General features: G+C 38.1%; 1 protein-coding gene across 1 annotated transcript; it reads left to right on the top strand.

The window, feature by feature from the left end:
• Positions 1-969: 969 nt before the first annotated feature.
• TUBGCP6 (tubulin gamma complex associated protein 6) lies at positions 970-22304 on the top strand. The gene is made up of 25 exons (XM_054399500.1): positions 970-1716; positions 3261-3424; positions 4745-4955; positions 5432-5605; positions 6576-6697; positions 6983-7058; positions 7545-7654; positions 9382-9473; positions 9573-9712; positions 11351-11500; positions 12259-12340; positions 12417-12505; positions 12689-12804; positions 13442-13580; positions 13671-13787; positions 14028-15342; positions 15730-15785; positions 16000-16162; positions 16445-16613; positions 17905-18046; positions 19170-19364; positions 19622-19754; positions 19982-20195; positions 21264-21463; positions 22153-22304. The coding sequence occupies exons 1-25, from the start codon at positions 970-972 to the stop codon at positions 22302-22304; spliced, it is 5268 nt and encodes a 1755-aa protein (XP_054255475.1).
• Positions 22305-25588: the final 3284 nt, after the last annotated feature.

Genomic DNA, 25588 nt, shown 5'->3' with positions numbered 1-25588 from the left:
ATGTACTATAAGCCAGGGCTAACGGCCGCCTTGCTGTGGACTCCCCTGCAGCGAGGGCGGGCGGGCAGCAGGGCCGGGCTGCCGGGGCGGGTCCCGCCTCTGTCTCTCCTCGCGGCGCCGTCGCGTTGGAATGACGTCGGTGGTGGTGCTGAGGGCAGGCGGCGTCTGTGGCCCCCTGTGCCCGCCGGTCCTGGGGGAACCACTTCAGGTACGGCAGGCTCGGTGTGGAGAGCCGGGGCGGGGACCGTGGCGTCCCCCTGGGCGGGAGAGGGGTGGAGGAGGCTGGGTTTGGGGGGGCAGCCCGGTAGGGTGCGGGGAATGGTGCCGATGCTGCCAGCGTGCCGTGGCGGGAGCGAGGAGCAGACTGGCAGGCGTGCTCGGCGGTGAAAGGGCTGGGCCCAGATTGATCCTTAGGGTAAGCCCCCGCCGCCGGGAGAGGTGTTCGCACCCCTTGCACCTTTTCGGTGTGTACTTAAGAACCTCACCGGGGATTGCCGGTGTTGTTGAGACGAGCCCTGGACTGCCTGGCACCAACCATCAGCATCCTTATCTCGACGTGGCTTCTGCTGCGGGCATTGCGCAGGTAAAAGGGAGGTGGCGGATGTCTCGTGGGAAAAGCTAAAGTGGTAAAGATTTTGGAGGTGTTTCCACATTAATCCTGTATTAGATCAGGACAGTCTTTTCTGTTTCAGTCTGCCAGCAAAATTGGATGTCTGAAATTAAGCTTGCACCACCATCGCTTTGCTTGTGATCAAAGTTGTGTTATTTTTATAGTTCATGTCCTAAATATATGCTAGGTCAGTTGTCTTCTCTCTCATTTTGGACTGTCTCAGTTTAAGTTAAAGCATACTCATAAATTTCTCATACGTATGTAATGAGCATTTCTTCCTTTTCTTGGTATTTTTCAGGTCTTCTCATGAAACCAGAGACCCAGACTGTAACTGCTGTAACCTGACAATTTAATTTGAAATGGAGAGTATCACACAGTTGTTCAATGATTTGTGTGAAGCTCACTTGACAGGTTTGCCATGGAAGGTTCACCTAGGCAGGCAGAAGATCAGCAAGAGAATGGCTAAGCAAAATCTGAAAAGGGTTGCTTATAATGCCCTATTTATAAACCTTTTTCAAGATGAGGCTTGTAAGCTGCAATCAAATGTTTCCAGGCTTCCAGTGAAAAACAAAATTTTGATGCTGTCTTTTAACTTGAGAGTTGGTGGCCTAGGTGCTCAAGCAGATAGACTGGAGAACCTAGTGGAGGAACTGGAAACAGCTGAATGCTTACCATTTACTGAAGTTAATTCTGTCTTGGATCTGTTAGTACAGCTTGCTGGAACAGGTCCTCCTCAGCTTGTACCACAAAAAAAGGACTATTTTCTGAACAACAAATATGTTGGAAGAAACGTCAAATATCAGGGTTATGATTATTATGATGTAACCGTGTTTGAAGCTGACATACAATCTCTGATAACAAATGAAGAATGCCAGTTCAATGACACAATTCAAAAGACACTGCAGATAATGGAGGCTGCGCCTGGCACTGGACTCCCTGCCATAGGGTTGTTCTCACAGAGCTATCCTGCTGGTGACAAGTTTGAGAGAGAAACACGGGTCTCGCTCTTTGGTGCTCTTGTCCATAGCCGTACATATGATATGGACATCAAGTTGGATTTACCACCAGTGCCTGACAATGCAGATTTGTCTGGACTTGCCATTAAAGTACGGTATAATTTGTCTTGGACTTAAAGAGTATATGCATGCTTTCAATATGCTACTTCAAAACTATAGTTTAAAATGTAGATAATATTTGAATTTGTAATGGAAACATTCACTATTGGAATTTAAGACAGAGCAGGGATCTGTTTCTTTGCTGAGAACCAGATAAGCTTTTTGGATGCAGAACCATATGATAACAAAACCCTTGGTCTTGTCCCATAACTGTAAAATCCCATCATGTGGCCAAAGACTTCATGAATTTAAGCCATCAGCTGTATCTGTGCGTTCCCCAGCCTAGTAATTCCTCTCCCTAGTAATCTCTTGTGTTCTTGCTTGCTTTGTATATCTGTAACTCCATTGTTGCTTGCTTGTTACTCTTCAGCCTGACTGCGTAAGTGTTCTTGTCTAAGTGTATGTGTTTTGCTGTTCAGATGTCATTACCTGACTACCTCTATTTTCTTCTTGGCTTGTTATATCTGAAAACATTATTTTTGTTGTTGTTGTTACTATATTTATTGAAGTTCCTGATGTCCTTTTACTGTTTCAGTGTGTACAATTTCTTCTTTTTTTTTCCTCCTTTTGCTGTCTATTCTGTTTATTTTTGGTATGTTTTATTCTCATAGGGGTACTAGGTAAACTTGTATTTTCATTTCTTCTAATTTTTACAGTGTGGAGATTGGGAGTTTATATTTCTGTACTTTTAACCCATGTGTTGTTTGTTGTTCCCTCTACTTAACATATGGATAACTCTGGCAGTTTCCTTAACTCAGGGTCTTACCTGACATTTAAAGTCAGATACATTAAAAAAGAAAACCCCCGTGCCTTTTGGTGTGCACATACAGATGTAAGTCATAATGGAGGGAAGGCAGAACCTTTTTGAGTAAGTACTGTATGCTTTCTATCAGACTGGAAAATCTGCGGTTTCTTGAAGAACATGCTGCTTTTAGTGTGGGTGTGATTGTCTTTTTACTAACACTCAGTACTCTTCTGCAGATACAACTAGCATAGAATCGTTTTGGTTGGAAAAGACCTTTAAGGTCCTCAAGTCTAACCATTATCTGACTACCAAGTCTGGTGCTTAACCATGTATCATAGTATCACTAAGTTTGGACACTTGCAGATTTCTTGCACATGGATCAAAACTAGGTTAATCGTAGTTAACAAGATGTTTACAAATGTGAGGAACTAAGGCCTGGGTCGTTTGCTCAAAACAAATACTAAGCAGTATGATTTTTTCATTGTTACATATCATTGAATATCTAGACCTCAGATTCTCAATTTTTAGAACTATATGCTTACCAAAGGAGTAAGTTTCAACTGCAGCACCAACAAACGTAGTAATTATTTTGAAGGCGATTGCTGTTTTATTGCAGGCATTAATACCTGCAGAGACTTAGCAAATGAAAAGAGTGCTTGCAGGAAAAGCTTAAAGTAGATCTACAGGCTGAGTCATGTAGAGTAATTTGTTGATGAATGATGCCACGTATTTATTAGCACGTTTCTTCAGTAAAATTTTTCATGTATAACCTTTGAATTCTTTCTGACAGGTTCCTCAAAGTATAGACCAGTCAGAAGATGAGGGATTCCAGTCAGCATCCAATCTGACTCCTGATTCTCAGTCAGAGCCAAGCATAACTCCAGACATAGACCTGTGGGATGCAGTGCTTACATATGGACCCAGCAAACGAAGATGTTGGGAAAGAATTGGATAGTATGTGTCTGATACTACTGTCAAACTTACTATGCATCATATGCAAATGTATGAAGGTGCATTTCATTTTAGTTCCAAATTCCCTTGGTATAAATAGTGAAATGCATATATTCACAGAATTCAGTGTATTGCATTAATGACTGAGAAAGGAATGAAGGTTGTACAGTTTCAACAAACAGGTTCTTAGATTGCAGCTGTTTCATAGGAAAAGAGAAAACAATTATTTTTGTCAAAAGCACTGAAGGGGTTATGGGAACTTACAACATTTTTCTAACTAATCTGACTTGCACTATGCAATTTATTTCAGTCTCAAATAATTCCATGTTTTCAGTTTCAAAAGTGAATGTAATAGTTGTAGAGCACAGTATTATAGTCTTTGTCCCTGTCTGTAACCAAAATTGAAATTATTGTAATAGATCTTTTGATCCTATAGTTAGACTCTTTCAGCTGCCGATTGGAAGATGCATCTGCTGAGAGAAGGTTTTATATAGTTCTGTTAAAGCTTCCTAGCTTTCCTAAAACAGAAGAAAAAAAAAAGACAGGTATGACAGATATATTTTTTTACATTCCTGATGGATAATGACATGCCTGATTCTTGGAGAAACTTGCTTCATATGCTTTCTGTAATTTTAATCAATAGTCCACTGCTGTGTCTGTGGCAATGTTATGCAGTGTTCTTTCCAACTCAGCCTGAGAAGCTCAGAAACACAGAAGTCCCCTAATCGAATTTTTTCAAAGCTCCGTAGCACACTCTAGCTTTGTTCCTAGTACAAGACAGATGATTTTCTTGCTACCATTTGAACTGTAAGGATCTTAAAAGTTGAATATGGGTGACAGCTTTCATGTGCTACTAGAATTCAGAATTTTTGGAAGACTTAGAAGGAGAAATTGTTTCGAGGGGATAGCAATCCTTACTGGGAAGAGCTCAGGTATGTTAATACAAGTCATTATAGCATTTTGAACAGACTGCTCTTTAACGTATTTGAATATCAGCATTGCACGACCTCTGGAAATGCAGTATTTTTCCTAAATTTCCTGGGTTTTCCAATGTGAACACTGCATCAGGGAAGGCCACAAAAGAAGCTGGTAATTCTGTCAAGATTTCTGTCTCTGAACTGATTTAAAATTATCTACCTGTTTCCTCATTGTACTGAGTTTGGGTTACAGTGTCATTGACTGTGCATTCCCTTGCAAATGCTCTATATTGCTAGTAACTTCTTCTGTCATCAGTACTGGCTGTGTGAAATTCCGAAATGCTATGTTTTTTTTCATTGCCTTCTTTTCATATAATTACCTTGTGATGTGTTTACTCTGACACAGCCCACCTGGTAAGAAAGAGGAACCATACCTTACTGAAGCTGGGAGAGAAGCTTTTGACAAATTTTACAGGCTTCGAGAAGTGGAATTGCAGCTGGTTAGTAACACTGTCCTTCAGATTCCGCAGCTTGTGCTGATGAAAGAACCTGAACTGGTGAAGGATGTCTTGAATGTCCTCATTGGTGTGGTATCCACTACATTTTCACTCAATCAGGTAGGGAGGATTTTTTAACTGTGCTTCTTAGTCACATTTTTTTTTTCTGTTGTAGAGGTTTCCTCTCCAATATATTTATTTCTTGCAGTTATGGATACTGTTCAAAAAGTTGAGTGTGACCTAATGGCTAAAAGGCAGTATTTATATAGTGCAATAATGATGTTATTGCAGTAAACTGAGAGTATTTGTAGTTAGGTTTATGAATACTTGGCAATAGATAAATAGTTTCGGAGATTGCATTTTCTTTAAGTGATTAAAGGAGTCTTATTCTGTGTATTTGAAAATGCCATTCAGACTTCTGAGATTCTGCTACAATGTTTATCATGATACCGTAACTCGACAGTTTCAGCCACCAGAGTATCTAAACTGAAAATTTGTCTTTCATGGGTTTTGTGGAAAATGTCTGCTATTTTAAATTGGAATACAGCTATGAAGTACTTGAGTCTGCCCTTTTTTTGCTCCCCATATTGTTTTAGGCTGCTCAGTCATTTGTGATAAAGGAGGGGGTATATCTATCTGGGACTTCACCAGAGACAATGCACAACCTGCTCTCTGAAGTTGCAGAGTACGGAACCTATTACACACGACTAAGTCGTTTTTCCCTTCAGCCAGTTATAGATTCTTCATACAGCAAAGGACTTGTGTTTCAGGTAAAATAATTGTATTAAATCATCTAGATTTAGTGAGCCAATTATCCTAGCTAGAGAAGGCAACTTTGATTTTGTGTAAAGCTGGAAATTTTGCATTCTGCAAAGCATTTTAAGGCTAATACTTGTGCCAGGTTGGCAACGAACAGTGCCACTGTGTTTAATGTGTGCCTGGGGCTTGCCTGCACTGAAATGCCTGGTAAAAGATTTTACTTACCTGAAGAGTGATTTATTCTGTCATGTTCTCTTCAGGACTAAAGCTTTATAATATTTAGATGGTTTTAAAGGATTTTGTATTAATACACCAAGTTGTATGAAATTTAAACACAATAACTTTCTTAATACAGTATGCATATATTACATAATTTAAAAAAAATCTACCTTTTCTCTGTTCTGAATTAAAAGCACGTTTTCCCTCCCTTCTGTATGTTGTGCTTAACTGTGCATACACTGTGTAATATCAGGTGATGTTAATCTCTTTCTAATACGTAGAATTATGTTACGATTGGTTATGAACACGTATTTCTTCTGAGTATTTTATTTGTAGCAGTGTTAATAAGAATGGAATAAAAAGATCTCTCTCCCTGTCTCATTAGAAAAAGTTCTAGACAAGCTTTTTCTGGTATCCCATTTAGTCATGAAAGTAAGGAAACAGATTTCCCTAGGGTCATACTATAGCTGTTATAGAAGGAGAAGCTCCTCAAAGGGAAATTTAAAGAACTAAAATGCTTTACTATACAGTGTATAGTATAGGCTCCTTGTGTTGGATATGTAAAGAGTATAGAGAAGTTTTCAGATGGCATGGACTCCATTGCACGGACTTTGACTTTCCTATTACTTTAGTATACAAGTGCCTCTAACCTGCACATGCAAACTAGTTTAGTAAAAGGTTTGTTTTCATGCTGATACAGTTGATGTGAAACACAGATAGACTCTTAACATCAAGGCTTTAAATATTTTCTGTTGATACCAGGCTTTCACAAGTGGACTGAGAAAGTACCTTCAATATTACCGAGCCTGTGTTTTGTCAACACCTCCTACTTTAAGTCTTCTAACAATCAGCTTTCTCTTCAGAAAACTAGGTCGTCAGTTGAGGTAAGAGAATAATATTAAATATTTAAGCTTTTTATTGCAGAAAAAAATGCAGTCTATTTCTTAAAGAGACAATATTACATAGGCATTTACATAGTCTTTCAGTATTTTTCCTCTATTTAATAGAAAGTTTTCTTTAAGCGTGTAAGGCGTTTGTGTTCAGTTTCTTTGTTATCTCTGTTATCATTCAGTAGAGTAAGGTCCTTGTATGATAGTCAGAAAAGTTCATCACTGATCTGAGAGCTTCTGGTTGGAATAGTTACATATGTTTTAATACTCTTTTTTTAGGTATTTAGCTGAACTTTGTGGAATAGGAACAGCAACTCTGGGGATCAGCAGTGGAGCTGGTGCTGCGTTTCCTACCGTAATAATTAATTTGCTGGTTTTATGTTTGGATTGGGTCACGATACTAATATTCTTCAAAATTAGGTAGAACTCCTTGTAAAATACTTAATTTTGGTCTTTCTGCTACGAAAGATATGGCCTTGGATCTCCAGTTAGAATGCCATAGTTCTTTTTCCAGATACTTTAAAATTTGGAATTTTGTCCTGTGTTTTCAATTCCTGAAGTAAAGAAAGGATTCAAAATAAACTTCTAGAGTGCATTTCATTTCATAATCAAGGAGATGTTTGTAGCAAGTCAAATGAATTCATAACATACCTGTTTCTATCCACTGACTGTAAAGTGAGCTTGAGGTAACTAGCTGAAATAAAGTCATCTTAACTGTAGATAGCTAGAGGAAGGGAGCCTTCTGTGCCAAGTGAAACATGTAAAGTTTGTATTTATCATTCTTTTCTTAATTAAAGCTGTATGGAAATTGTATGTTAGAATATTTTTTCAAATTTTTTAGGGTGTTAAATTGCTTTCATACCTTTACAAAGAGGCTCTCAACAACTGTAGCAATGAGCATTATCCAGTTCTTCTGTCTTTGTTGAAGACGAGCTGTGAGCCATATACAAGGTGCGTCTATACTGTTCTCTGCATAGCTGTATTTAAAAGCAGCTCTGAATTGGTAATCTAGTGAGTAACTCTGCTAAGTTAACCCTTGATTTTGACATTTTGAGAGAAAATATAAGATGTATCTCTGCAAATTATGTACTCAATTCATTTTGCTGAGTCCTTCTCTTTTCCAGCTCGGTAATAGCAGAAGGGTTTTACTTGTGACTAGAGTAAACAAATCCATGTAAATAAGACCTTTTTCTTGCTGCTGGTCCTGGAAATTCATACGGGAATATAAGGCTTGTTTTAAACTTCTATTTTTTTATTTTTCATACTTGTAGTAAAATCCTGAAACTGGAATATTCATGTTTATTTCCCCTGTCTTACTTTTTTTCATTAACTAAAAAAAAAAAACAAACAAACCACAAACCTGTTTTTCATTTAGTAGACATAACTAACAGTAGGAATTAGGATGTTTTGGATGGCAACAGTTTTGTTAAGCACAGCACATCAATTTAGAAACCAGTAGTTTACAGACTGCTGAAGAGGCACTAAATTTTTTAAAATAGCTCTTTATAGGAATATTAGAAATGTATACAGGGATTATAGTTGTAGTCCATCATCAGTTTACAGTGATACTTATGAGATAAAATGAGACTATAAAGCGAAAACCATTCCTCCTACTATTATTTTTTTTCCTTCTAGATAGAATATTCTTCAGAAAAAAATAATTTCAGATTTATCAGAAGACTTATTGAAATATCTTCACAACTCTTGCCCTGCAATTTATAGAAGGTAGTCAGATTTCTGAAATGCCACAGGCAGGATGTCATGGCATCACAAGGAACCCTAAAAATATGAAAGTTTGTAGATCTCTATCAAAACAGCAATCATATACGAGGGCTGCTTTGGAAGGAGGCCTCCATTATCTGCAGAAAGTGTCATTCCATTCATTTATTAATCTGAAAGAAATTAAATAACAGGAGTTGTTGCTCAAGTTTAAGTCATAGGAACATCAGATTTAACACTGTGAAAGTTCTTAACTTTTTATGCAGAACCATAAAATTGAACAGTGGTCCCTGTGCTAAATGCTTTCTGTTTGTTGTACTGACCCAGAAACAGCTTTGGTATTGCAATTAGTAAGAAAAGATAAGCTTCAAAGTGCTCCGAGCCTTTTTATCTCTAGCTTTAGATTTTTTTGTTTAATTTCATCAAAAGTTTGGTTTCACACATAGGAAATATGAAAAAGCATGAATAAATATTCCAAAATAGTAGTTCTTGTTATTGTGCATAAAAATGTCTCTAGGTCTGGGAAAAGAAGTGCTTAGTATTGCATCTTTCCTGCTGACTTTTCAGTTTCTCCTTGCTGCAGTTACCTCTCTTTAAAATGAATCCTTCCTGCTTATTGCTCCCTGTGGTTTTTGTGTGCTGCAAAGATTTCTGTTATTTTTCATATGTTTTTAGTAAATTAATAAGCAGAAATAAAAATATTGTATTAATTAAGGCAGTATTCTTTTAATCTTAACTAATTATCACTGAAATATTCTATATAAACATGGTTTCAAAATGGAGAGGCACAATCCTGTGTGTATCTTTAAGTCTCAGTGTGGTGGTACCTAATTGTTGGGTTTTGTCCAGCCTATAGCTTGTGTGTTTTGATCTTTTAAAGAATACGATTACTGTCTGGTTGTAATAAAATTGAGAAGCCAAGGGGATTGGTTTTCAATATTATGCAATTTTTTTTTTAGGTTTATCTATGATTGGGTATACAGTGGTGTGTTCAGAGATGTTTATGGAGAATTTATGATCCAAGTGAATGAGGATTATCTTTGTTTCAGAGGTACAGTATGTATATAGGGAGCATTTGTAATTGACATAATTGTACTGTTAATTAAACAACTAAAATACATATACTTTCATCTTTTTATTTGATACGTAGATAAACATTACTGGACTCATGGTTATGTTTTGATTTCAAAAGAAGTAGAAGATTGTGTCCCCGTATTTCTTAAACATATTGCTAATGATGTATACATATGCGGGAAAACCATAAACTTACTGAAATTGTGCTGTCCTAGGGTAAGTTTTGGTTTAGTTCCTTCCTATTACATTGGGAAAATCATGTCTCTTCAGAGCAAGTTTATAGGTTTTTAGCAAGCTCACTCCTTTACTGAAAACTGGTATTGTGTAAGTAGCATGTTGATTGGTGAAAGACAGCTACTGACTCTCAGATGCTTGTGAGCTAATTGTCCCCTCTGCTTGCTAACACTTTTATGCAGAAATATAAATTTTTAAGTGTTAGATTTATCGTATCCAATGTACATGCTGTATTTCTTACTTTTCTTTGTATTGAAAGCAGAAATGTTTTAGGCTCCCAAGCCTTACATTTTTCACACAACTTTCTGGTTTAAAGACGCCTCACTTACCAGTTCTGCAGAGCTCTTGTGTGGCAGCTCTGCTCTATCACTACATTTCCAAGTGCTTAAGAAGTTCTATTTATTAATATTTTGCAGAATGAGTCTTGTTCTTGATAAGAGAAACATGTTAAACTGTTTTGTGTCTTCCCTCTTCCTTTATCTATGTCTAACAATGAAACACCCATTGATGTTTCTAGAGTCTACACGCACTCTTTCCCAAGTAACTAGTATTCTCTTTAAGATCAGAGCTACCTAGTCTTGACACAGCTGAGCAGCTGTGTGTCAGATATGTGATGTAAAGTGAGATGACCCCCCTGCTACTTTTCCTGAGATGCTCTGACAAGCATTCTCACACCGTGATTCAGATGTGCCAGTAGTACCAAGCTTTTATGAAACGGTGTCAGCCTTTATTTCCATCATACATGACAGTTTTATCAGTTGCTAACACAGTATCTGAATAGACAGAGCATTCCCTCAGTATTGTGGGGCACACAGGTTCAATCATTCTCCATCTGTCTGAGAGTGCCAGTAACATCTCATCCCTTTCCATGATAATGCCCTGAACAGCTGGCTCTTCCCTTTTGCTTAGGCTAACACAGTCCCAGGAGCACAGCTTTGGGCATCGTCTTCTGGCTTTTACCAGAATGCTCTGACTGTGGAATCCAGTGTGAGCATGCTTGTGTATTCTTTTTATAAGGCTCACTTAGCCTCTTTTCTGAACTGAGTAGAAGAGCTTCTAAGATTTGGGCAGGTTGAGGTGGAGAAGAAAGACCTAAGATACTTGAGAGAATAGGTACCCTGTGATGTGCACTGGCCATATTTTTGGGAGTTGTATAGAGCTCTCCAGTGGGTCTGTGTTAGTTACATTTCAGACAGTTCCTATTAAGTGGGGATCTGGGGGGGTTATAAGTGAACAAAACCTGACTTTCGATAGTAGGCATGCATTCAGTGCTGAGTTACTTGGGCTCAGTTAATTTGGATACTCACAAAAGCAAAATTTTAGGGATTTAGAACATGACTATTATAAATGTATGTATCAGATTTTATATTACTGTCCAATGCAGTGAGAAAGAGGGAACCTTGAGAATTTGGCCTGTGATCCATGTTCTAGAACATTATCCCTCTGTCTCCTTTGAATGGTATAAATACTACATCTGCTGATCCTGTTTGGCAGCTTGTTACAGTATCTTGAAGCTTGTTGAAGTATCTTGATAAGTTGAAAAAGTACATAATGTGATTTCATAATGCAATGTTTTGCAACTTAAAAATGTATTTAAAAGGAAATGTCTCCTTTTTTCAGCATTATATATGTTGGTCTGATATTCCTGTTCCCCGGATTTCAGTCATTTTTTCACTGGAAGAGCTCAAAGAAATAGAGAGAGATTGTGCAGTGTATGTAGGTCGAATGGAAAGAATTGCCCGATACAGTTCCATAAGCAAGGAGGAAAAGGTAAATGAATAGAAGAATAAATACCATGCTCTTGGGATGTTTTTTCTAAATACTAATTTTTAATTTTTGTTGTAACTTTAAAAGAATTTGTATTCATGGTCAGGTTGTTTTCATTGGTCAGTTGCTGTTTGCATTGTTATTGCAGCAAACAAGCTTACTTAATGTAACTTCTGAAAGTATAGGTGGTACACTGGCATTTGTTGGCATTTTCATACATTACATGAGTTTTAGACTTCCATCTCAAGTTGTTTGCTGCAGCAGATTTGCCTTCCTGTTGAAGAGTACTGAAAAGATTGTTGCACAGAGAGGTTGTGGAGTGTCCTTCTCTAGAGATGTTTAAAACCCACCTGGATGTGTTCCTGTGTGACCTGCCCTAAGTGGTCCTGCTTTGCAGTGGGGTTGGACTTGATCTGTGAAGGTCCCTTCCAACTGGTAGCATTCTATGATTCTAAGTTAACAAATGTGACAAGCTAATTAGTAAACAGATTCTTTTTATACTTGGTATAGCCAACTGGGTTTTTTTAGAACTCTTTGTTACAGATGCCTTCAATTTAGTGCATATGTCAGATGGATTTTGTTTGATTTAAGGTCTGGAGTATTAACTTTCAATGTTAGTTTATAGACGTTTAATTGCTTCATTCATATTTCTGTACTGCAATCATATATTAAAAAGCAATGTAAAGTGTCTTTGCAGCAGTGTATTTTCAAGTCTAAATCGACAGAAAAAATTCCCATCTGTATTTTTGTGGGTTTTTTAGGATTTACGCATGGAAATAGCCAAACAAGAATTAATTGTTCATGCTCGAGAAACTGCTAGCAAAGTACTAAAAGCCATTAATGGTGAGTTGCAGTGGTGTTCTCTGTGTTTTCCAGGGGCTTGTTAATGTAAACTGACAGTATCTTTACTGTAATACAGATCGACAGGTATCGGAACGGATGGCTTTGGATGCAAGGAAACGGGAACAGTTTCAGAAGCTGAAAGAGCAATTTGCAAAAGACCAAGAGGTATTTCTCAGTGTGTTTCTAAAGGCTAACTGTATTTTTTAGGCAAATAATTGAATGGATGTCTTGATTTATTGTACTGAGTTGAATTAGTAGCTCATGGGGTACGACTAAGAACTTTTTGCAGATGTGTACATTACAGCTCATACTGAGAGCGGCTTTTAAAAGTGTGAAATATTTACGCAGCGTCGCCTTGCGATAAAGCAAGAGGAGATTGATGATGATTTCAGCTATGCTCGAGAGATCAGAGAGAGAGAGAAAAGACTGAAAGCTTTAGAAGAAGAACTGGAAAAAAAAGCAAGGTAAATGTATCTGAGTAGGCTCCCGAAGCTTAGATACTCCAAAGCCATCATAAAGACCTAAGGAAAGATTATTGTATATTAAAGTTTATGATACTAGCAGTTCCTAAACATTTCTTTACAAAAGTAATGTTTGCGTGTAAAAGATAGATTGTCAAAAATCCTTACATCCATGAGAAATTTAGGAATGGTTAATGGGGACTCACTGATTTGCACCAACCCTGTCTAACCTATTTTTTGTTATGGTCAAAAAAGTTAACTATGTCTTGAAGTTAAAATCCGAGCCCACAGCAAAAACGGTGACTGGTGTGTCAAAGCAGAAGTAAAAAGCAGAGAAGTTAGATTGATAATTATTTGACTTGTGCATGCAGTTGTATTTCAATTCTGTTGTGCATGCAGTTGTACTTCACTTTGTTATGTCTAAAAATACTTAAGATAAATGAGTGACCTACTAAAAAGAGTTACTGAAATACTCACTCTTGTTTTCTACACCTGTTTGTTTTCTATGATTGAAGCCTCTGATACCTAGGTCTTAAAAATTGCTTCTCAGTTCTGAAGTGCTAAAAGGTCTTACTCTTTAGAAGAGAAAAATCATTATGAAAAAATCTGTAACTTACCTTTATTTTTTGCCTTCATTTAGGCAGGAATTAATTGACCATTATAGCAAACTTTCTGATGATGCAGCCCGTAGGGAGCAAAGAGCATTATGGAAAATCCAGCGGCACAAGCTGGAAACAGCTCGTCTTAAGTTTCTATTAGAAGATCAAAAACGCATTGAGGTATCTTCTGAAAAAGAGTTAACAAATGTAATTTTAGGAATTTGGTAATTGCTACATAAAGACCTTGGGTTTTCTCATTTTTACTTACAGGAAATGCTTGAAAAACTTCCAGATGGAAACTATAGGAGAAAATTAGATACTATTCCTTATAAAGAGTGCCAGTTGGCTTTAGATGAAAAACCTGTTGTGAAAGATCCACATTCACAGGTGAGTTTATTTTCTTACATAAACTCCAGGTTGCTGTTCCAAGTTTCCCTCAAGGGAGTTAATTTCATGGTTAATTTCATTTCAGTAAACACAAGGTTCACTATAACTGCAGGCTGAGTAGTTCTCACATTATTTGTAGTACATCTGAAAATCTGGAACATTTTAAATCTTGTAATAAAGTGGCACCCTAATAAGTGGCTTGATTAGGTGAATACTGTGTAATCATTACTTCCTTTTTAGATGCCTTCTGTGAAACCTCTGCATTCTTATGAGACAGATGGCAGAAAAGAATCTGACCGTGGACTGCAAGATGCTGCTTCTGCCAACAAAGCACTGCCCATGCCTGAGCCAACAAATAATAATGCTGATCAGCATTTGCGGCCTAAAGCAGCAGGATCTGAAAGCAGTCCCCAAATTTCTGAGAAAGCATGCAGTTCTCTGTGCAGTGCTGATTCTTTGCCTGAGTCCAGTGTTAATATAGACGATTTCTTATTGAAGCCACAAGATGAGCAACCTGTTGCCATTAGTGTACAAGGATCATTGCTAGATGAAGCATTCCAAAACATTAACTCAGATCTTTCTGAGACTTCTCAAGTAAGTGAAAATCAACCCGTCTTGAGAGGAGCCCTGGAAGGAGAAGACAATGCACCACTGCATCAGCAAAATGAGTATGATTTTAATACAGTTCTCAGACCATCTGCAGCTTGGCAGGGACATGTTAGAGTTGGAGAAAATGTATTTGATGTGGAGTACAGAAGGCCTTGTTGGAATACTCATGGGCATGCATCTGATGCCAGCATTAGAGTGGCAGAATATGTACCTCAGGTGGACACTTACCAGCCATGCTCAAGTCCTTATGGGCATTCTTCAGACTCCCATATAGAAATCAGCAGCTATATTTCTGAAGTTGAATCTAGCCGACCCCGATGGAATATTCATGGGCATATTTCTGAAGGTCATATTAAAACTGGGGAATATGCTTCAGAGGTAGAGCCTTCAAGGCCTAGGTGGAACATTCATGGCCACGCTTCGGAAGCCAACATAAAGATTGGAGAGTATGTGTCAAATGTAGCTCCAACAAGGCCTCGATGGAACATCCATGGTCATGCATCTGATGCCAATATCAAGATTGGTGAAAATGTGTCAGAGGTGGTGTCAGCTAGACCTCGTTGGAACATCCATGGACATGCTTCACAGTCACACATCAAAATTGGAGAACTGGTTTCAGATACAGAGCCCTTGAAATCTCGTTGGAGCCCATTTGGTCATGCATCCCAGTCAAGCATCCAAATAGGGGAGTGGGCTCCATCTACAGAGGATGATCCAATACCTCATCGTAGAACCATTTCAGGTCCTTCATGTGACTCCACAGTTCAGATGCTTCTGTACAGTGAAGAGTTATCTCCTGCTGAAGGGAGCAGAAAGGATGCAAAAACCTCACAAGCTGAGGAAAAGTCTTTACCACAGGCAGAATCATCTGACAGTGTTCCAGTCTTTACTGATGTTAATATTAAAGATGACAAAAAAGAAAATACAATGGAAGCAAAGCGAGAAGGTAAAATAAATTTAGTCAGCATTTAAGGGCACGTGACAGTAACTGTAAATGTTTTATGTTCAAAATGGGTACTTGATACTTAATCCTTGCATAACTTTTTGGACACTTAGAGTACGGGAAAGAATTTGAGCTTAGTCTTGTCTCCTGTATACAAGAAAGAGCGCATGAAAAGAATTCTAGTCTTAAACTTGAAGAAACTGAATCTTGTGTGATCATGAGTAAAAAACACACATAAAACTGCCTGGGTGAGACTATGGGAAGGGCTGTTAACTGGAGTGGTTGTTTCTGTGATAGTTTGTAGAGAAATTGTGAAGAAGATGGAGCAGATCTGAAGTGTGCACTAAGTACTCTAAGCAGGGCTAAGTAAATGCTGTCTTTAATTTGCAGTAATTGCAAATGTGGTCAACAAGGACCCTTCTCCAGATTCCTCACAGAAGTTACAGGTAAGAAACAAAGTAGCTGTGGAGAAGGCTTCCTTTTCCTTCAAAGGATCAAACATGCTGGTAATTAAGGTAATGTTTCCATGCTAATCAATCTTATTTTTGCATGCCAGGTGAGTAAGCTCTCATAACAGCTAGCCAGTTACCTGTAAGAACACAAAGTGTGCATAGACAAAGACAGCATCTCTCCAAAAATTTGTCCATTTTTTTGTTTTAGGCAGAAGAACCTGAAAAAACAGTTACAGTGGATACTGTGCCTCCCAGGGCTAAGGAGGAAGAAGGGGAAGAGGAAGATGCATGGAAGAAAGAACAAGCTTATTTGAAAGCCTTGTCGAATCAGTACTGTATTGAAAAATATCAAGATAGTTATGATTTAATGTGTGAGTAGAACTGATGGAAATACTGGATCAATAGAGGATGTGGTAAACTTCAACAAGAAGGCTGAGTGCCAGAAAAAAAAATACCTGAAAATACCAGTAAATTCCCAGTTCTGTGAACTGCAGTAGCCAAACAAGTTACTTCTAGGTATAAAGATGAGACATACATTTTGACACATTGTGATTTTCTAACCTAGAGAAGTTTTGTAGAGTTTAATATTAACAGATTATCAAATTGCTCAAGTATAATAACTTACAGTGGTTGGGGTTTTTTTCTTAATTTAGCAGAACTACCAGTTTCCCATCTCTTGCATCATGTGATACCAAGATCTTACACTTTTCCGGTGGATCCTGTGGTACAATCAGCAACAGATGAAACGGCTGTACAGCTGAGTGAGCTCTTGTCTCTGCCAGTGCTGATGAAACGTTCTATTACAGCTCCACTTGTATCTCAGTGAGTGTTTGTTAGAAACAGTGACTTGATAATTTAGCAATTAATGTGTTCTTTATTAGTTCTATTTTAACACAAGAGTTGTGCATAGATATGTTCTGTTCTATTTTCTGTTTCTTTTTAGAAGTGGATCAGTTCATTACTAACTAAAAAGTTCAGGTTTACATTAATAACACGATCTTATATTATTATGTGTAAATTAAAATTTTGAAGGCCTTTTGGAAATTGCTCTTGGACTTGTGGGTTATGCAGCAGTGGTTTTAACATCATTGGTTTCCTTGACCTTTTAAAAAGCAGATATGTTTTTTATAATGTTTATCCTAGTTTTTATTTGGCAGGCATACGATAAGGAGAAAATGAAAAGTATTTTGATTATGTGAAAGTTTGTGATCGGGATATATTTCATGTTTCTATGGGAACTCCAGCTTCAAGGCTGTCTATAAGTTTAACAGAAGCTGTCTTGTTACTATTGACATATTTAAGGGAGCCACATATATGTTGGAACACTTTATTAATGTATCTAATGGCATTTTAAAGAAAAGTTAATTATGAACAAGATTGACGTCTGTCATGAAAACAGATGTGTCAAAATGCTTCCTATTACTGAATATACTTTCTTGTAAGCTTGGATTTCCATTTACTAACTGAGTATGCTGTACTGAAAGTTTGGCACAATGTAGAAAGAAGTAATTAGCCTTAGTTTTAAACATCCAGTTTGGCTACCAGAAGGATCTGTGTACAGATTCAGGTATTCAACAAAGCAAAGTAAATGAGCCCAAGTTGCATGCTGGCAAAATTAGACTCTCCCTAATATGCAAGTTAAATTATTTAAAGCTAGTTTACTGCAAACTGTAATATAGACCTGCCCTCAATATGTACTGTCACAGCTTTATCAATTAGGATATTCTTCTCAGGGATTTAATAGGCTTTCTTAATCTGTTTGTATAGGTGACAGAGATAAACCAAAAGCTATTGATAAAGTGTTGCTCCAGGCCCAGTAGCACATTTTAAAGGCTACTGATTATATGCAGCCAGTCTTACAAAGTACTTACCAATGCTATTCAAAACCCAGTTATCGGGAAGTGGTGGGTTTTAATTGTGGTTATATTCTGGATGGAGATTTTTTTGTTTTTCCCCCCCCCCCTTTTTTTTTTTTTCTTATGTGAATATCATCCTGGTTTAGATACTTGAGTTAGGGACTGGAGCATTAATCTGATGTAGCCACAGCTGAATGTTAACAGTAAGGAATGAAGTGCTTGTAAGAATAATACCTTTTCGGTGTTTTGAATCTTAGTGTTTCTCTTGTGAACAAAGCAATAGTGGATTACTACTTTGTGGAACTGAATGTAGAGAAGCATTTTGAAGCACTGAGACATTTTTTGTTAATGGAAGATGGGGAGTTTGCTCAGTCACTCAGCGACCTGCTGTTTGAGAAGGTATTTTGCTTTGTTGTCTTAAACCGTTGCTGTGGGTTTTCTGCTTTAGCTTGACACCTCTGGATTGATTTGCATGGGAGTGAGGCAATGGGGTGAATTAGAGTCCTGTCTTGTGCTATTTTCTTTTTTTTTTTTTGTGGTGCTGTGTTGTGAGAAGTCTTGTAGCAAGAAACTCTGGTAACTTTGTAAGGACAGAAGCAGAAAGTCTCTGCTTGGAGAGGATGCCCAAAGAAGTCCCAAGGAAGAGAATAATATTTTCTACTGCTAATTCCAGCAGTAGAGTACAATGATTTGGCACATTGAGAATAATAATTTCAGACTTTGACAGATAAGCAGGCATAGAAAGATGCTTCGTTCTTTCCTGTGAAAACTGCTGCACTACTGCTCTGTCCTCTCACATCTTCCAGCAGCAAGGCTGGAAGAGCCTGTTGCCATTTGATAAAATCCCATGGAAAGGCCTGTGTTGCATGATATCTCCTCTTATTTCAAATATCCTGTAGAGGGGAGGTCTTCTGAAGAAAGTGCTGAGCCCTCTGATGAGACAGTATTTTCACAATTTATCCTAGTGTTTGTGAGGAAGAGGACAGGGTAGGAGGGGATATCCTGAGTTAATGTAGCTGGTTGCCAGTGGAGATACATGACTGTAGGATAGTTATTGCATTTCTCATGAGTCTTATGAATGCTTTAAACCCAACTAGAGAAAACACTTGGGGATGTGTTTAGGGGATGTATTAGCTGTATTTGTAGACTTCTGAGGGTGCTGAGCTGATGAGAGGCAGACGGGAGTCAGATGCTAGTTCCAGTCCTGTTGCTGACATTCTGCCCCACTAAGGCTTAAAGGCTGTACACCCTGTAGTAAGGATGTGTAGCAGCTCCTGAGTGACAGCAAACTGCAGTCCAGCATGTCAGTCTCAGGTACAAGATTACCTTCATGCTGTGTACAGCAAAAAGCTAAGAAGTTGCTTCCTGCGCTGCTGATAAGTAGAAATGTCCAACCAGAATGGTGAAGCAAGGCAGGAAATTCACCTCTTTACCATACTACTTTGATTCATCTGTGTTCAGGAGCCAAAACTTTATTGCTACTGTATAATTCCTTTTTTTGTTGTTGTTTTTTAACACCTAGCTTGGATCAGGACAAACACCTGGTGAACTGCTGAATCCGCTGGTTCTTAATTCCATCTTAAATAAAGCATTACAGTACAGTCTTCATGGTGACACCCAGCTTGCTTCCAATCTTTCTTTTGCCCTCAAGTTTCTTCCAGAAGTGTTCCAGCCCAATGCACCTGATGCTCTGAGTTGCTTAGAGCTAAGGTACAAGGTAAAAGATCATGGAGAAAGGTAGAATACTGCAATTATACCATGGTGGAGTGAATGTCTTCTCAAAAATGGAATACCTTTAAGAATGGAGTAAAAAACTGTGTAATGGCAATGACAGGATTTACTTAGCCCTGGCCATTGCATTACATTGTTTAAAAAAATACGTATTAACTTATTCATCCCTGAGATAGTATCTGAAATATTCTTATAATTTCTAACACAAAAATGTAGTCTGATCAGCCCTGTTATTTCTTTTAGGTTGACTGGCCTCTGAACATTGTCATTACTGAGAGCTGTATGAATAAATATAACAAGATCTTCTCCTTTTTGCTTCAGCTGAAGCACATGGTGTGGACTCTCAAGGATATTTGGTTTCACTTAAAACGCACTGGCAAGTATAACAAGTGAACTAGTTTCCTCTTCAAAATGCTTTTAGCATCCAGTGCTAGACAATTGTTTTATAAACAATCATGGCAAGCTTCAAAAGCCACTATAAAAGAAATTTCCTTGGCATTTTAAACAGACTCTACTAACAGAAACCTTTATTCCTTTAAAAATTCTGATTTTACATGGTCTTTGTGGGTTCTGATAATAATATATTCCTTGTTTTGTTTTCAGCTTTAGTGAGTCATGCATCAAATTCCGTTCAGTTTCGACAGCTCCAGCTGTATAAACATGAAATGCAGCATTTTGTGAAAGTTATTCAAGGTTACATTGCTAATCAGATTCTTCACGTTACATGGTGTGAATTTGGAAACAAACTGTCTTCAGTAGGCAACCTGGAAGAAATTCACAGAACACATGCTGAATACCTCAACAAAGCAATCTTCAGGCAAGCTACCATACTTACTTTTACTTCAGCTATTTAATTTAATGGAATGACCAGTCTAGCCTAACCTCTTCGTGCAAAAATTACTTCTTCCTGGTACACCAAGAAGTGTTTACATATGAAAGTATTCTTCTGTAAGGGAGACAAACTTAATGGCATGTTATGAGGTCTATACTTGGATGCTTTTCTTCAGCTACCCATCCTCTTCATTTCCCCAGACTCCTTGGAGTTGACTCCAGCTCCTATTCACCATGCCTCTGCAAGCTTCAAGTCTACTTAGGACAGCTCTAACCTGACAGCTAAGGACACACTTGGCACAGTTCCGTTTTCTTTTCATTCCATCCTTGTCATAGCCTTTGTAAATGAATGTTGTTTCGTTCAGCCTGCATAATGTGCACAAGTAACTAGCTGAAAGATTGTGAAATGCTTCTTCTGTGCCTTGTATGTACCTTTTATACATGGGCAATGACCAGAACTGGACCTTGAAAGAACAAATGTGGCCTGATGCCTCTGGCCAGATTTATGATCAGTGTCTTTTAGGAATCACAAGCTTTTCACCCTTTTCTTACTGTATGAGGCAGAAGAGTGGTGTGAGTAAGAGAAGAGCTAGGGTTTATTTGATTTCTACTTAAAGAGTATACACAGGAATGATGAAGTGGGGAGATGGAGAGAGAAGAGATGATAAAGAAGAGAAATTATAAACAAGAAAAAGCAACAAAGCAACCTGCCCTGTCGTGTCTTTTTCAGTTTTAATTAGATACAACTTGCGTAATGCTGCTGTTCGGATACCAGGTAATGGGATGAGATTAAGGAGACTCAGAGCAATGTTTTAAATATCATCTCTGTGGCAAATTCAGATGTCATTCTAGAAATTGGATACACCAGTACAAATATGAGGCTCACAGAAGAGCAAACACACTATGTTAGCTTTAGGCCCTTTTTAAAAAATCAACACTATGGCTGGCTGCAGTCTTGTGGAATTTTATTAAGTAACTGAAGAGGAACCCTGTAGGATTGTCACCCATTTGTATTTTTCATCCTGCAACCAATAAATTGTTTTTGCTCCCCTAGGGGTCTGTTGACAGAGAAGGCAGCCCCTGTGATGAACATTATACATAGCATCTTCAGCCTTATTTTGAAGTTCCGCAGCCAGCTGATCTCTCAGTCATGGAGCTTTGATGCAGGCAAGCAAATGGCTGTTCATCCCAACTTTGGTCTGATGCAGCAGTCGTACAATACTTTCAAGTTTTATTCCCACTTCTTATTCAAAGGTAAGAAATTGCATAAATTCTAAATAAAAAAAAAAAAGGTCAACTGCCAACTGATAAAATGATGTAGAGGCTTTGGAAATACAGTGTGAAAACAGGAAGATGTGTGTACTTAGCCTGTGTTAGAAAAGGGAGTTCCCAAAGGAAAACTGCATTGTTGTGGTTTGCAAAGATCTGTGTATCCATCAATTAAAATGCCCACAAGGAATCTTAACAGATGCCCTGAAACTGACCATAATTTTTTGCTATTTTTCAAAACGAGTATTAGCATTAAGAGATTTGAAAATACCAATTCCCATGCTGGTCTAAAGCTCAGAGAGCCTCTTAGCACTCTTTGGAGTTTATATCCAGTGCTCCAGGCAAGTGTTTTTCAGCTGTATAGATTATTTGCCAAATGTTCTTTCCTTTAATATGATTTCTTCTTGCTTTCAGCTTAGTCTGTAAGGTGAAGAAGTAGTTACCTGTCTTTCCACTTCTCTTTCAGATCTTGCTTGTGGTTTTTAAAACAAGTTAGTTATCCTTCCCATTAGTACAAAGGTGGTTCATGGGTTTGGGGGTTTTTTTTGTTGTTGTTGAGAAAACTCTTAAGTCCTAAAGGAAGTGCAACTGTTTTCCTCAGATCTGTTTTTCTAGAATATTTTCCAGTCAGACTGTAGTCTTCAGGAAATGAGCTGCCCTTTTTATTCTTTAAGGGTGTCCAAAAGTGGTGTCAAAGGACCAAAGACAGGTATTTCAGGATGAGTTAGAATGGCTGCTTCCAGATCCTACAGGAAGTCAGAACACCTCTGGGAGCCACCTAAGTCCATACTACGAGATCTATGGTTGCTTCATGGACAGAGATTAATAGACCATTCCGTAAGGAAATTTGCTGAGTGACCTAGTTCTTTACACCCTCTTTATTAAGCACTACAAAACAAACCTGTGCTTGTTCCTCTACACTTGTACTTTCAGTCACTGTGCATTGTAAAATGCTCTCTTTCACAATGGGGTGATCCAGAATCCATTGAAAGCCAATGCAAAGTAGTCTGGACTTCAATGGCTTTGGCTCAGGCCCTCATTTCTAACTGTACACTTGCCCTTCTTCCTTGCATGTTACTACTGCTTGCTGCTTCCTTTTGTATGAGTGCATGGGATGCTTATGAGCTTAGGGAGTTTTTATTGCCTTTTATCCTGTGTCGTTAAGGATGTTTAGAGCAGTCAGTTGTTCATTCATAGAGCTTGAAGGGTCTGTCCCAGGAACTTCTCCTTGATCTTCACTCTTACAATGGACTTCGGTCAAGAAAACTTCAGCAGAACTTCTTCTTTCACAGAGGTCACAAGAGGACCTAAACATGCTTTCTGGGTAGTTGTATGTATGAGAAGAATGAACACATCTGGTTATTGTGAAAATACCTAGAGAAAGCATTTCCTTATTAGAAGAACACAGTTTCGCTTAGACCTGATGTGTAATCTTATTTTTGCATCTTACTTGAAGTACTTTCTAATTCTGGAAAGAGATACTGCACCTTTCTTACACAAAAATATGTTTCTGCTGTCTTCAGATGGCTCCATTAGGCTTTTTGTTGTGGTCGCTAAATTAAAATGCAGAGATACTGTGCCAAGGCTGACTTTAGAATATTAATCTTAGTTGAAGTTTATTTTATTTTTTGTTCCAGTGGTAACAAAGCTTGTAAATAGAGGATACCAGCCACATCTGGAGGACTTTCTACTGCGCATCAATTTCAATAACTACTACAAGGATAACTGAACTTTGTAGAGTAAGCATCACTGATAGCATGGTAAAGCAGAAACAGATACATTTATATGCTTGTGATTATGGAAGCTTATGTAAATGCCATAGAAGTAGCATTTTTCTTCAGTGAAATAACCCACCATCTAATAGCTTGAAGAATTTAACCACCATGTGCAGAGAGTGCTTCTTAAAATCTACCACACCTGCCTGAGAATTGATGCTGTCATTACTGCAGGGAGAGAAGAGCTGAGAGCCTGCCCTTCATGGGGGTGAGTGCAAAGCTGTATATCTGTGAATGTGTAAATGTTGTATTTTCAGTGTTGTGAATTTCCTCCCATGTAAATACATGTATGTGAAATAAATCAACAGATGCTTTCTAAAACTGATGAGAGTATGATGTACTAATGTTTAGAGATCTCTAATTACCTACTTGGTATGTTTTAGTTTCAAACTGATATTAATTCTCAATCTAAACATAACTGATTTCTTTAAAAATTAGCTGTTCGCTACACTGGAAGAAGGCATGACAAAAACACGTCCTGATAAGCAGGCCTGCTAGGAGATACAGTATTGGACTAAGCACCTGGTAACTGTTGGATCACTTGTGCCAAAGTTAGTTTCCTTTTCCCTGTTTTAAGCTATACACCTTTGTGGTGATTATGTGAAAACACCTAGAGCAGAAATTCAGAATCACAGAAATAAAACAAAGCTCTGCTGCCTAGTGTATTCCAACTGCTTTCAACTGGAGAATCCCAGTTTCAGTTTGCTAATAATTTTCCTTTTCCCTAGTTGTTGGGTTTTGGGTTTTGTTTCCTGTATTGTGAAAAGAGACAACTGAACGTATAAAATGTCATGGTATGAGACTGTCTCTCAGAACCTTTGGGCTACAACCTGCTGTTCAGGAATGCCCTGTTTGACCTTACAGGAAAGACGGTAGAGTGTGGGAGGAGGGTGACTTGCTTCCTTCAAAGTTCTGTATTAATGGCGTTTCAGTGCAGATTTTGGGGGGGAGAAGTTGGTTGCCATTATTGCCACACCAGCAAAAAAACAAAAAAAAAAAATTTTTTTCTGTGGTTAGCTATGACTTAGCTTTCTGAACTTTCTAAAGGACTCTGTTGCTGGTTCAGATACCTGAAATCTTGGGGAAAGTTTGGTTTAATGCAAATGTTTCTCTCTTCCAAAGAGACCACTGTGAGTTAAGGGTACTCTAGTAATTTCTTCCTCCACTGCTGCAGAAGCTTGGTATTAGCTGAGGTTGAACTGTGCTCTTTTAAGTCTTCCTCAAAATATGAGCTATCAATAAACAGGGATAATGGTTGGGTTAATGCTTATGTATCTGCACTAATAGTAATCAGTTTGTCCTCCTTGCTGCCACAGTAAATAGATGATGCTTTGAATGTAAACTTTTGTTCTTTCTTGCCTTTGACCTGGTGAAACTGATGCCAGATAATGAATTTGAAGCAAAATAGAATTTCTGGCAAATGTGGAGCTTTCTGTGACATTTTGGAGTCCTTATGGAAAAGGACGAACTTGAAGGTGTATTTTCCTAGTCCATGGAAGACTGGCATAGTTGAAAGAGGAAGTACATTGAAGAAGCAGGCAACAAGTAATGCTAGCTGGTACAGCTGGTCATCTGCTAGAAATAAGCCATTTTTGTAGGAGCTGAGACTTTTGTTGGGTATTATCCTTCCTCTGAATTTAGGGATACTATAGCAAAGGCCTTTAGTGGAGACATTAACAGAAAGTTAGTAGTGGGTAAAAAGGACTGCACCAGGGAGAGGAAGTGTGCTGGTGACTGGAAAGAGTTTTCAAACATACCCCTGACAAATCTGCAGGACAAGTGGTCTCTTATGGTATGCCTGGTACAGAAGGGGAAGTTGTTCCAAGCTGATCAGCATAACTCTATGCTGATTTTGTTTCTCAGTTTATACCTTTCCTTTTGGGAGGCAGAGAAGAACAGCGTTTTGGAGCTCTGACCAAGCTTTTGGCTTAACAAAATGGTCAAAAGAGTAATGATTTTGCACCATACCTGAAGGAATAAGTTTGGTGTGTGGGTTTTTTTTTTTTTTTTTTTTACAGCATTCCGATATTAATTTGGGGTTTTCAATAGATCTCTATTAGCGGCATGGAGAAGGCAAATGATGTTATAACTGTTTGGATGGAGGGGAACTAAACTAAACCATTTTGCATATAAAGATACAAATTATTTTGTACCTATAATGCCAAAATCATGAAGAGAGAGAGAGGCTTTTAAATAATTTTACTAAATATTTACATGTGGTATGCAAACATACTGAACCTGAATAAAATTCACCACCAAGATTTTTCAAGTGCAAATGTATACAGTCTCCCTTAATTCTGCTTTTTAATATATTAAAAAAAAACAAAATTCAAGT

The sequence above is a fragment of the Indicator indicator genome, chromosome 3, assembly GCF_027791375.1.
Source record: "Indicator indicator isolate 239-I01 chromosome 3, UM_Iind_1.1, whole genome shotgun sequence".
NCBI classification, from domain to species: domain Eukaryota; kingdom Metazoa; phylum Chordata; class Aves; order Piciformes; family Indicatoridae; genus Indicator; species Indicator indicator.
Note: the sequence above shows the minus strand (reverse complement) of the source record. Positions and strands in the feature narration are given on the sequence as shown.